We start from the raw sequence: 12,779 nt of genomic DNA on the forward strand, positions 1-12,779 counted from the left end.
CCTTCTTCATTTCTCTCTACCTAATTCAGCTTCTAACCATATCTCATCTTTATCTTTGCAACAGTTTTTTAACTGCTTTCCCTGACATTTTTCTCACCTTGCAATTCATCCTTTACACCAGAGCAAGGTTTATAAAACCTAAGTTCATGTTACTGCTTTGCTTAAAACTCCATAAGGCTCCCCATAGTGGAAAAAAGTATTTTATCATTCAAATATGACATTCATGGTTTTTCAAAGACTACCTTTCTTTAATGAGCTTCATCCTAAGGAATAACATTTGTGAGATCACCAAGTGTGATGTGTTATTTATGTCCTTTAATAATATGCATTTTTAAATACATATGCTGGGGCGCCTGGGTGGCACAGCGGTTAAGCGTCTGCCTTTGGCTCAGGGCGTGATCCCGGCGTTGTGGGATCGAGCCCCACATCAGGCTCCTCCGCTATGAGCCTGCTTCTTCCTCTCCCACTCCCCCTGCTTGTGTTTCCTCTCTCGCTGGCTGTCTCTATCTCTGTCAAATAAATAAATAAAAATCTAAAAATAAAATAAATACATACATACATATGCTGTAGTCCTTGTGCTACCTAAAATCATCATTCGTTTTGGCATTTAGAAACATTGACCTATCAGATGAAATCTGAGCCCTGTGTTAAGGCCAAAGAGGCTCAGTGGTGTGTTCCCCTTTACCTTGCCATCCACATCTGGCTACTATTCTCATTGCACCTTACATTCATGAAGACTAGAATATTGGCAGTTCCCCAAGGTGTCAAACAGTTGTGTCATCTCTCTCTGCCTTTGCTTGGTGTAGCCCTCCCATTCTTTCCTTAGTGAACTTTTTATCGTTTAGAAATCATTCCATCAGTCCTCATCTTTTTGAAATTTTCCCTGAATGTCACTCCTGGGTCTATTATATGTACTTCTGTTGCGGCATTTTTCACACCTGAGGCTACTAGCACCTGAGGGCAGGGCCTAAGTCTTCTCTCTTTGTCTTAACCAGTTCCTGGCACAGAACCAGGCAGTTAGCAGACACTGAAAAGTTCACCACGGGGCACCTGGGTGGGGCAGGCGTTGAGGTCTGCCTTCTGCTCAGGGCATGATCCCGGCGTTCTGGGATCGAGCCCCACATCGGGCTCCTCCGCTGGAAGCCTGCTTCTTCCTCTCCCACTCCCCCTGCTTGTGTTCCCTCTCTCTCTGGCTGTCTCTATCTCTGTCAAATAAATAAATAAAATCTTAAAAAAAAATAAAAAATAAATAAAAACTAAAAAAATAAAAAGTTCACCGCATTTAGTTGAATCCCACACTTCAAAGTTAAAATCAGGTAGGAGAGCCCACAGCCAAGGGAGTCATTCTAGTTCCTGAAAGCCTTCAATTACCTCCATCACCCTAGTCCAGGTCCAGAAAAAGACGCCGGAACTGATCCATCCTAGAGTTGCCTGTTGAAATGACAGCTATGGATGAGCCAAATCCTACATATTCTGTTCCTCAGCTGACATGTATTGCTCAGTGCATATTTATCTGTGACTACTTGTATCAGTTTATTTCCAGAATTCATGTACTTTAAAAGCCATGTGATTGAGACTGGATTCTAAGGAAATAATCCAAAATAGAGAAAAGGCTACAGTCATAATTTGCCAATAAACATTTTTATTTAAAGCAGCAAAAGATTAGAAACACTTTTTTTTTTTTTTTTTAAAGATTGGGGAACACGAGCAGGGGGAGTGGGAGAGGGAGAAACAGGCTTCCTGCTGAGCAGGTAGCCTGATGCCCGGGACCCTGGGATCATGACCTAAGCCAAAGTCACGCTAAGTGACTGAGCGACCCAGGCATCCCAAGAAACACTTTAAATGCCTAACTTAAATGGTTAAGTAAGTTATAGTACATCAGTCCAAAGGACTATTTTTCTGCTGTTGAAATTGTGGTAATTGAGATTAAGGACATGAAAAAGTGGGAACTTAATAATTCTAAGTGGTGACGCACGAAGAAAAAAATACATATCTTACATTTAGAGGCACCTGGGTGACTCAGCTGATTAAGGATCCAACTCTTGATTTCTGCTCAGGTCAAGATCTCAGGGTCTTGAGATTGAGCCCCGTGTCAGGCTCCGTGCTCAGTTCAGCAGAGAGTCTGGTTGAGATTCTCTCTCCCTCTCCCATCTGCTCCTTCCCCACCCTCAAGCACACTTGCTTTCTCTCCTAAATAAATAAATAAATGAGAGAAAGATCACACTTAAGAAAAGTTGGTAGAAAGACATCAACATTTATCATTGTCTTACGATGGAGAGATAATGGATGGATTTTAAAAATTGTTTTATTTTTGAGAGAGAGTGTGGGCACCAGTGAGCACGAGTGGGGGGAAGGGCAGAGGGAGGAAGCAGGCTCCCCGCTGAGTAGGGAGCCTGATGCGGGCTCAGTCCCAGGACCCTGAGATCATGACCTGAGCTGAAGTCAGACACTTAACTGACTGAGCCACCCAGGTGTCCATAGATTGTTTCTTCTTTTCTTTCCCAAATTTTCTGACCTGGGTTCCAAAGAAATGAGCGAATCTAAAGCCATAGGGAAAAAAGGTACAAATCCTGGGCTAGGGAGTGGAGTAGTCTCTACCCTGCTCACATTTCCAATCATGAAGTTGATACGTCCTTCTGTTCAGCCAAGGAGATTTTAATTCTGTAGTGTTTTTGAGACAGGCTGCCTGTATTCTCAACCATCAGGCCAGGATCAAAGCCCACCGAGGTGTCAGCACAGCACAGACTTGCTGTTCTGGTTTGGGGATGTGGTCCAGGTGTTGTAGGTGCATTGAATCTGAATTGACAGGGGTGACTGGAAGTGGAATGCCATAGAGTTGATAGCGTCCGTGATCTTAAATATTCTAAGATTTCTGCTGAAACCAAAAAACCCCCCAAAAAACAAAAAAATTTTCCTTTCTCGTGCCTACGGCCATTTGCTTTGTCCTTCTTCTCAGTAAGTCACCCCTTGTCCCCCTCCAGGGCCTCTGCACCGTTCCACTTGATTCCTGGGCGCAGGAGTGGTAGCGTTGCCCAGTGCTGCAGAGAAGTAGCATCGGTAGAAGCCATGGTTACTGTTACACCAAGCCCCTGTCCCCCAGCCTCCTCCTCCTCTTCATGTTCTCTTTCTTGGTCATTGGCTCGGCCGCTCACTGTGTTGCATAATTCAGAAACCTGGGGTTGGTGTTTGTATTTTTACTCTTCCCTTCCTCCTTATCTGCTTCACGCAGTGATAATTTTTAACTCGGGTTACCTCTAAAAGCCTCACACAGGGTTGGCAGATCCAGTCTTGGGTCTTGGTCCCTTCTGCTATCTTTTATATGGTGGCCAGATCAGATCTTGTCATTTCCCTGTTAAAATCCCCCTGGGAACAACTGCAGATACAGACCAGTTCAGGCCAACTAGCTTAGTATGGAAATTTCTCACAGCCAAGCCCTTGTCTGCATCTCTGCAGCCGTCTGCTCCTCTCCTTGCACTGAAACAAAGCCAAACTTCTTCTGGTCTTTGTTTCATCATCTGTAAAATGGGATAATAATTAGTACCTACTTCGTAAGTATTTCATAAGTGTGCTTGTTCTGAGGCCCCACAAAACTATGTCACGCCTCCTTGCTTTTGCATATGGTTTTCCCTTACCTACAATACCCTTTCTTGCTGGTGAGTTTCTGCTTGTCTAATTGATGTGGGAAACAAAGGCAGAAGAAAAATTATTAAATTTCCTTACTACCTACAGCCCATTGACAAGTCCTTGAAACAGGCAGAGTGACATTCCTCTAGGAACTCTGCTGTCTCCATGTTAATACTTTGCTAAGGGCATAAGGCAATCTTAGCCCAACCCTCAGGACCCTGTCAGTCTACTTTAATATCGAAAAATTCCATTGGAAACTTCCTTTATCTCTCCCACCCAGATATATGTTGGTAGTCATCCCCCAAGCATATGACCCACTGGTATACATCTGAGGGGTCTCATGACTAAGGTTTTATTAGACAGTAATAAATGACCTTTTCCCAACAATAGGACCCTTCCAGGTCCTGGAAACCTGGAAACTTGCTTCCACAATTCCTTAGAGACTTATGCCATCCCTAACCCCCTCCCAACTTGAAGGTATATAATCACCACCCCTCACGACTCCATTGCAGCTCTTTCTGCCCATGGGTTCTGTCCCTGTGCTTTAATAAAACCACCTTTTTGCACCGTAGACGGCTCAAGAATGCTTTCTTGGTCATTACCTTCGAACCCTACCATCTTCCGTACATCAGAAGCAAGATTCAAGTCAAAGAACTCCTCCCTGAAGCCCCCCCCCATCCGAGGTAAACACCTCACCTGTGCTCTGGCTCCTGCATGCCCCACTGCTAATGCTTTTTACGTGGAGGAAAATGTCATCTCATCTGTGTATCTCCAGTTCCTGGCTCAGCTGTGCTTGATGAAGATGTCTTGTTTTGTTTTGTTTTGTTTTGTTTTGTTTTGTTTTGTTTTAAAAGAAAGGAATCCACAGACCAGGGCTTTGTGCTGTTCTGCTAGTAGCTGGTTGGGTGACACTGAGCCAATTACTTACCATCTCTCTCAATCTCTCCTTCTCTCAAGGAGGATGGACCAGCTGATTCTTAAAATTTGCTTCCACTCTGAAATGATGAACTTCTGGGAAGAGGAGAAGCAGCAAGGTAGTCTCAGAAAATAGGAGAGTATGTTACAAAATAGGGTTCACTTCCCATTCTTCTTTTTCTCCTCTCTCTCTTTTAGAGGTCATTTGCTTCAGAGGCCATTCGTGTGGACCTTTCTCTCCCGAACCCCAGCTGGAGCAAGGACATGAGACTTCTTTTTGACCAGTTCATGAAGAAAACTGAGGATGGCTCTTGGAAACGTTTGCCTTCGTATAAATATGTATCTCCTCAAAGCACTGAAGTCAAAACCTTTTTTCCCGGTAGGAACAACCACTCTCTCATAAATAATATTTAAATGTCAAATATAAAACAGAAAATATTAAGGCACTGGTTATTGATGTGGAAAAGTTGGGGTCTGGAGCCAATGGCCAGGAAAGAATTCTTAAAATGTCTTTGGTGCTAAAAGGTGTTTTTATTGAAGCGCGGGGTCAGGATCTTTGGGCAGAAAGAGCTGCTTGGGATTGTGAGAAGCCGCTGATTATACACTTTGGAGTTGGGGGAGGAAAAGACAAAGGGAAGTTTCCAAAAGTCTTTCATATGCTAAAAAAGACTCACTGGATCCTGGTGGCCTGGCTATTGTCAAGCTAACGTTTTTCCCTCTAGCAGAGCGGTAACGTGAAGACAGTTGGGAGTTTCCTGGAGGAGTGTCCTGTTCTGTCTGCCTCAAGTATTTGTCAGTGGGCTGCAGGTTATAAGGAAATTTAATTTTATCTACATTTCTTCTGCCTTTCTTCCTCAGATCAGTTACCACTTGAAGAGGGAAGGAATGTAATATAGGGGTTTCGTTACTCTCCATTGTTTTTCAAGTAGGCTCCATGCCCAGCGTGGGGCTTGAACTCAAAACCCTGAGATGAAGAGTCAGCAGCTCTACTGACTGAGCCAGCCAGGCACTCCTCTCTAATCTCCAGTTTTATAGGCCAGAAATCTCAGTGTATTTTGCAGATTGTGGGAGAGCATAAAGCCTATTGCCAAGAATAAGACTGCCCCTCACCCTGGCCTCCTCTGTCTTGAGGCTGTCCTCCCTCATCTCATTGTTCTGTTTGTCCCAGTCTCTGTATGGCTCCTTCACTGTGAGAAGCTCAGCACACTGGCATTACGCTGTCTTCTCCCAGACTCTAAACTCCCAAGGCAGCCTGCCCTGCCTCCAGTACACACACACTGCATTTCCTATTCTTTGGTGTGTGTGCTTTTTAAAATTAAGACTTTTTTTTCCAGTAGCTTCAAGTTTACAGAAAAATAAACGGAAAGTACAGAGTTTACATATCCCTCTTATCCCCCCCCCACCCCCGCCGAGCTTCCCCTATTAACTGATGTAGTTTTTGAATGTTGATAAGGTTGGTGCGGTTTCCATTGTCAAAGCTGCCCCCCCCTTCTCCACTTGTTCATCCTTCCCATGTTCCCTCTGAACTGTTAACAACGACTAATCTTTTCAGTGTGTCCATAGTTTTGCCTTTTCCAGGATGCATATAGTTGGGATCGTATAGTATGTGGCTTTTTCAGATTCTTTTCTTTTCCCTAATAATAGGCATTTATTCAAGTGCATTTGTTTTTTCTATAGCACTTATCACCATTTGCAAACTATGTTTTGTCTCTCACACCAGGGTATGAGCTCCATGGGGGCAAAGTTTTTTGTTTTTGTTTTTTAAGATTCTTTTATTTGAAAGAGAGTGCGCACATGCCAGGGGAGGGGCAGAGGGAGAGGGAGTCCCAAGCAGACTCTGTGGAGCTCGGAGCCCTACAGGGGCTTGATCTCCTGGTCTCCGGACCCTGAGATCGGTTAACCTCCTGCACCACCGAGGTGCCCTGAGAACAGATTTTTGTGTTTTATTCTCTGTGGGGTATCCAGTACTTAACAGTACCTGGTCCCTCGTAAGTGCCTTGTAAGTATTTGAGGGAAGAAGAGAGGAAAGGAAGAAGGGAGGGGATCTGTTTAAGGTGCTCTCCTTATTTTTCTTTACCTAAAATTTCTGCCCTCGTGGAACTGACACCATAGAGGGGACAGACAAGCCATTAAATAAGGAAAACACAAAGTATGGCAGACGGTGATGAGTGCTATGCAAGAAGTAAATGCACCTTAATTCTTAAAAACTTTTTAAACTGACATAACAATGTTATGTTAGTTCGTTGTATGCCACATAGGATTCAGCAATTCTATCCATTACTCAGTGCTCATCACTATAAGGGTAGCTGCCCTCTGTTACGGCACGTTGTTATCCCAGTAATACTGACTGTAGCCCCTGTTCTGTTCTTTTCACCCCCCAAAGAGGACTTTTTAGTCCCTAAAATGTGGTGCCAAATCTCTGGTATAGAAATTGGGAAGAATACTGAACCATTATCTTCCCTGCCCATTGCTTTCTTTAAAAAAAAAAAAAAAAAGGCAAAAATTTAAAAAAATGGAGTTGAACAAGTATAGCTCGGGTGTACATGGAGGATGCCCAGGGAAAAGTGAGTAACTCCCCAGGTGGCCTTAGTCACCAGGTTAAACAGCATCTTCAGCTGAAGACTGAAGCAGGACATGGGGGAAGGGGGCAGTTGAGTTGTGGGGAGGTTACCAGGAAAAGCACCGTAAACAGGGTAGTGTTTGTTAGGCAGAATTGACTTGGTGCTTTCTCCATTGGTAAGATTCTGTTCAGTTGAGAGCGCTCCTCCTGCTGTCTCTATAACAGAGGGGGAGACACCCTTACAAATGGAGATTTCCTTTATAAGTGTAAATTTTCCACGCAAAAGGTTAACTTTTGCTCTGTTTTCAGAGGTTCCCATATCTGCTGTCCCTCGAAGTAATCTTGATGTCAAAGAGCCATATTTTAGGTCGGCATGTCCTGCTCTCCTTCATTCCCACCTTTGAAGCTTCCCCAAGAAGTTTTGTGGCTTTGAACCAGTCTGTTACCTGAGAATATGTCAGTTAAACAGTTGTGTCTCATATCAGGAGGTGGTATTGCAGACGGGCTCTATATGGCGTGAGCAGTCACCTATTTAATAAGAGGCATTTTTTTGTGGAAACAAAAGAAAAACAAAGGTTAATAGTTGGAACAAACCATAAACTCTGTTTTTGAGTCCAGAGGACAGTCAGGAAGATTTGTAGATATTGGGCTCAAAGCAACTCAGATGGAGTGAGGGCCCTGCCAAAAAACAAAATTCAGCCGAGCAAATTTGAAGATCTAATTGGCTTTATTAAATGATTCCTGAATAGGGCAGCATCCATCTGGCAAGTAGAGAGGGACTCCCAAGAGTTGTACAAAATAGAAGGTTTTTGTAAGTAATAGGGTGGGGCAAGGAGTTGATAGCAAAAGAAAAGAAAGGATTCCAGGCAAGGTCACTATCACTTGGGGGAAAGGGCAGGGGGTCTTATCAATGCAGGTGACCTCATTTGCTTTTGGCACAGAGAAGGCCTGGGTACAGATTACCTCATAGTCATGACCAAGACATTTTCGACCGACTCAGTTGAAACGTCTCTGGGGAAGGCTGACACTGCAGTTAGGGTAGATACTAAATCCCGGTTTCAGGGGCCTGGGGGCTCAGATGGTTGAGCATCTGCCTTCCACTCAGGTCGTGATCCCGGGGGCCTGGGATGGAGCCCCGTGTCAGGCTCCCTGCTCAGCGGGGAGCCTGCTTCTCCCTCTCCCTCTCCTGTTCCCCCTGCTTGTGGTCTCTCGCTCTGTCAAATAAATAAAATCTTAAAAAGATAAATAAATAAACCCCAGTTTGGTGACTTGGCCTAAGTGACACTGATGTGGGAAACAAAGCAAAAGGAAGGCAAGACTGTGACTTGTTTTACAAATTAGTCTTAATTTGGCTGTTTCTGGAAATGAAGGTGATTATAGAGAGAAAATTATGTTTCAGTAGTCCACCTTTGTAGATGTTAAATTCTAGTTCTCATTGTCTTTGAATGTTTGTTGTTTGCCTAAGCTAGACAACTTGAGGTAAACTTCAGAGAAATTGCCACAGTAGCTCGTGTACAGACAGTCATCGTGCTTGTCAGAGGTTCCTGGTGTCAAAGCGACCCAAAGTGCCCCTTGAATGACGTCACTGTGATCACCGCCCTGCCGATAAAGACCCTGTAGGAGGGATGGTCGCAGCCCCCAGCTTCCCCATCACATTCTAGACTGCAAGATGATGCCAGCGTGGGGACAGAGATACCATACCTTGCCTTGCATGAAGAACCCACCATTTTTAACCCATGGAAAATATTAGGAAAGTTTTTATAGGAGGAAATTAGCCAATTCTGTAGTTGTAAGTGGAAAACATTGACAGAAGACAGTAGAGATAGAAATCCATCATCGTCTAAGCGACATTCCAGCACATGTAGACTTTACAGCCACCTTCTCTGTGAGATGGTTCCAGTTGGGCTTCAGTTTAGCTGGGTACTGGTTTCAGCCGGTTCCAAGTGGAAGTCTGGTGGCCAGAGGTCACTAGACCAGAGATGTGGAGAACATCACGTGAAACCAATGCGCAGGAATCCTCACATGGGAGTCTTAGAATTGGCAGCTGTGCTAGGAACTGAAGTGGCTGTCCTATGCCCAAAAAAGACAACTTGGTATGAGGACAGGAATAAAGGGAGGGCATCAAGTTTCTGGGTCTTACTGATACAGGAAAGAACATTAGGGTTTGAAGCTGACGGCGAAGAAAGAATTCTTGCAACATCTTTGGTGCAAAAAGGAAGTTTTATTACGGCACGGGGACAGGATCTGTGGGCCAAAAGAGCTGCACGGGGATCGGGGGTCATGAGTAGTGGCCCATTATATACTTTCAAGTTGGGAGGGAGTTAGGGATAGCCTAGGTCTCTAAGGAATTTTGGAAGCAAGGTTTCCAGGACCTTGAGGGGGGCTAGCTGCTATTGGGAAAAGGTCATTTGTTACCGTCCGATGAAACCTTCGTCATGGACCCTTCAGATATATATAGGTGGGCCATATGCTTGGGGGGTTTAGAGACAAAGGAAATTTCCAAAGGAATTTTTGTATGTTAAAGTAGACTTACAGGATCCGGAGTTGGGGGGGCCGGTTTTGGGCTAGGATTGCCTTTTGCTCTTAGCAAAGTATTAACATCGAGGCAGTTGAGTCCCTAGAGGAGTGTCACTCTGCCTGTCAAGGACTTGTCAATGGGCTCTATGTAGGTAGTAAGGAAATTTAATAAATTTTTCTTCTGCGTTTGTTTCCCACATCATTATTACTGTTCCATCCAGGGAACTAACTTCCAGCCAAAGGCTGGCTTTCTCCTCCCTGTAGAACAGCCCCAGGCTAGAGGATTGAAGCCTGAGCAGTCGTCCTGAAAGTGTTCCAGTAAGACCATACTCCATGTAAAGCCCCTGAATGGAAAGGAAAGGAAGAGAAAAAGTACTCACCAAGTTTGTACCACGGCTCAGAGTCCAGATGAGAAGACTAGCCACACGTTCAGGCGCCAGATGAAGTGGAAGTGTTGGAGTTCGGAGCCAGCGGCCCAGGAATTCTTGACATCTTTGGTGCAAAAAGGTGGTTTTATTAAAGCACCGCAACAGGACCCATGGGCAGAAAGAGCTGCACCGGGGTCACGAGGAATGGCCCATTATATACTTTCTAGTTGGGAGGGCGTTAGGGATATCCTGAGTCTCTAAGGAATTTTAGAAGCAAGGTCTCCAGGACCTTGAGGGGGCTAGCTCCTATTGGGAAAATGTCACTTATTACTGTCTAACAAAACCTTAGTCATGAGACCCTTCAGACGTAGTTCAGTGGGACATATGCTTAGAGGATAATTGCTAACCTGTATCTTGGGGTGGGGAGTAGAGACAACGAAGTTTCCGAAGGAATTTTTATGTGTTAGACTCACAGGATCCTGGGGGTTGGGCGAAGATTGCTTTTTGCCCTTACAAAGTATTAACATAAAGGTAGCTGAGTTCCTAGAGGAATGTGTCACTCTGCCTGTTTCAAGGACTTGTAGGCAGTATGAAGTTTAATTTTTTCTTTTGCCTTTATTTCCCACATCAGGAGCTGCTTCACGAAGTAATGGTCTCTCCTCCTGGGTGAGGAAGAGTTATCCCCCTTTGCTTCTAGTAAAGGGTTTTATAGGTTTTTAAAAATGAGCTAACCTATAGGGAGGAGCTTACTCTTTAACTTGGGTGTATCACTCCGATGGGGCAGTTTGTTTTCCCAGTGTCCTGCCTGGAGTTGTGGCATTACCTACAGGGAGGGAGCAGGTTAGACGGTGAAGGATGGACAGTAAAGTACTCCAAGCTAAGAAGGCACTTTGAAACCAGGAAACAAAGCAGGCCACTGCATACGGTTTACACAGAGATGTACTCGGGTAACTTACTGACAGAGGGATTCAGGTGGAGGACAGTTCCCAGCAGGTGCTTAGTTACTCTCCATGAAATCCAGACCTTCGTCTGCAGGTTTTCTAGGGTGGGGAACACACAGGAGGCCACTGTAGTGAGATCAGAAGGTTTGCACACACCTCAGAGGGCTTGCATGCACCTTATTTGACAGCCGACCTTTAATAAGGTCTTGTAGCACCACCTGTGCTTCAGGAAGGGGCGAAACTGTTACCTCTAACAGATCTGTGGGAGGCCACAATAAGCCCCCCCCCCACACCCTGGCCTTGGCAGGCGTTTCTAAGGTATATACGTTAGTCTCCAAGGGACCTGGGACGTGTAGCCCCAAGAGAGGTTACTGAGCAAACGTGAACAAGACGAAGGGCCAAAGTTAAGGTCAGTATTGTCAGCACAACAGTCCTACAGAACAATGTCAAGAATGTCCACCCGATGTGGCTTTTATAGCCAGAGGGAGTGGGGTCTTAATGACTCTTTGTGACCTGCTGACTTAAGAGTCAATCTAAAAACCAAAATGGCTTTACTTAAGTCAGCTTCCCGCCTGAGCCTCCATTCCCTGCTTGCTCAGTTATGTAGCGGTCAGGCTGAGGATTAGCTTGGGATCATCGCAGGTCGGGCTCTTGCTGGTCTAGGGGTCCTTATTGCTTGAGGGGGGTAGTTTTGGTCCCCTAGGCAGGATACTTTGCCTGGAGGGCTTTTGCCTGAGTTAAGAGATGAGCTGGAAGAACTTAACTAGAAAGCTTGAGGTCAAAACAGAGGTAGTTGAGAGGCCTCCTGGAGCAGTCTCATTCATTTTCCTGGTTTGCAGTTTGACTGTCTGGTGATGTCATCAGGTGTGAACCGTCTGAGAGCCTAACTGCAACAGGCAAGACAGTCCACACGTGAGCTATTGTGGTGATTTCTATGAAATTTCTCTCAAGTTGTCCAGCTCAGTTTGCAGGGCTTCAGCAAAAGCAGTTTAGTTCTTAGTGATTCCAGGTCAGAAGGGTGGGAGAAAATTGGAAATGTTAGTTTGCAGAGTCATAATCAGATACTTGAGGAAACTAGAGGAATGTAGGGTCCGGGTCAGTTTGCAGATAGAGAACAACTTCAAAGATAGCAAACAGCGCTGGGATCTGATACCCACAAAGGTGTGCTCTTGAAACATACTTTTTCTCCCTCCAGTCATCCATTTGTATCAGAGATAATCACAGGAAGACTAATTTGTTTGCAAAATAACTCTAGTTTCATTAAATAGGGCCTGATTATTTATATAAGTACCACAAGAATAGTGATTGGCCACATGGGTTTTCTGGGTTTTTCTTTTTTATTTATTTTTTTTTAAGATTTTATTTATTTATTTGACAGAGAGAGTGAGAGCACAAGCAGGGGGAGTGGGAGAGGGAGAAGCAGACTCCCGACCGAGCAGGGGGCTGGATCCTAGGACCCTGGGGTCATGACCTGAGCTGAAGGCAGACATTTCACCAGCTGAAGCACCCAGGTGCCCCTTGGGTTTGCTTTTTTTCTTTTTTTTTAGATTTTATTTGAGAGAGAAAGTGCACACACACATGGAGAGGGAGAAGCAGACTCCCTGGTGAGCAGGGAGCCCGATGCAGGGGTCGATCCCAGAACCGTGGGATCATGACCTGAGCCAAAGGCAGACGCCCAACCAGCTGAGCCACCCAGGTGCCCCTCAGATTGGACTTTCAAAAGCCACTCAAGGCCAGAAGCCAAGCCAAGGACTGACCGTCCTCGCCTGCAATACCTATGAATTTGAGTGGATTCCTCTCTTCTCAGGGCCCCCAAAATATTCTGAACTTCCTCAGGCTGCCAGTAAGTGACCA

The 12,779-nt window shown here is 45.0% G+C and overlaps 1 protein-coding gene across 1 annotated transcript in view; it reads left to right on the forward strand.

Annotated features, from left to right (window-relative positions):
• The window catches only part of THEM4 (thioesterase superfamily member 4), a 41,378-nt gene that overhangs the window by 1,578 nt on the left and 27,021 nt on the right, over nt 1-12,779 (forward strand). The window contains exon 2 of the mRNA XM_040626736.1: nt 4,738-4,918. Coding sequence (XP_040482670.1) covers nt 4,738-4,918 — 181 coding nt within the window. The remainder of the gene's footprint in view (nt 1-4,737; nt 4,919-12,779) is intronic.

The sequence above is a fragment of the Ursus maritimus genome, unplaced genomic scaffold (genome assembly GCF_017311325.1).
Source record: "Ursus maritimus isolate PB19 unplaced genomic scaffold, ASM1731132v1 scaffold_12, whole genome shotgun sequence".
NCBI lineage: Eukaryota > Metazoa > Chordata > Mammalia > Carnivora > Ursidae > Ursus > Ursus maritimus.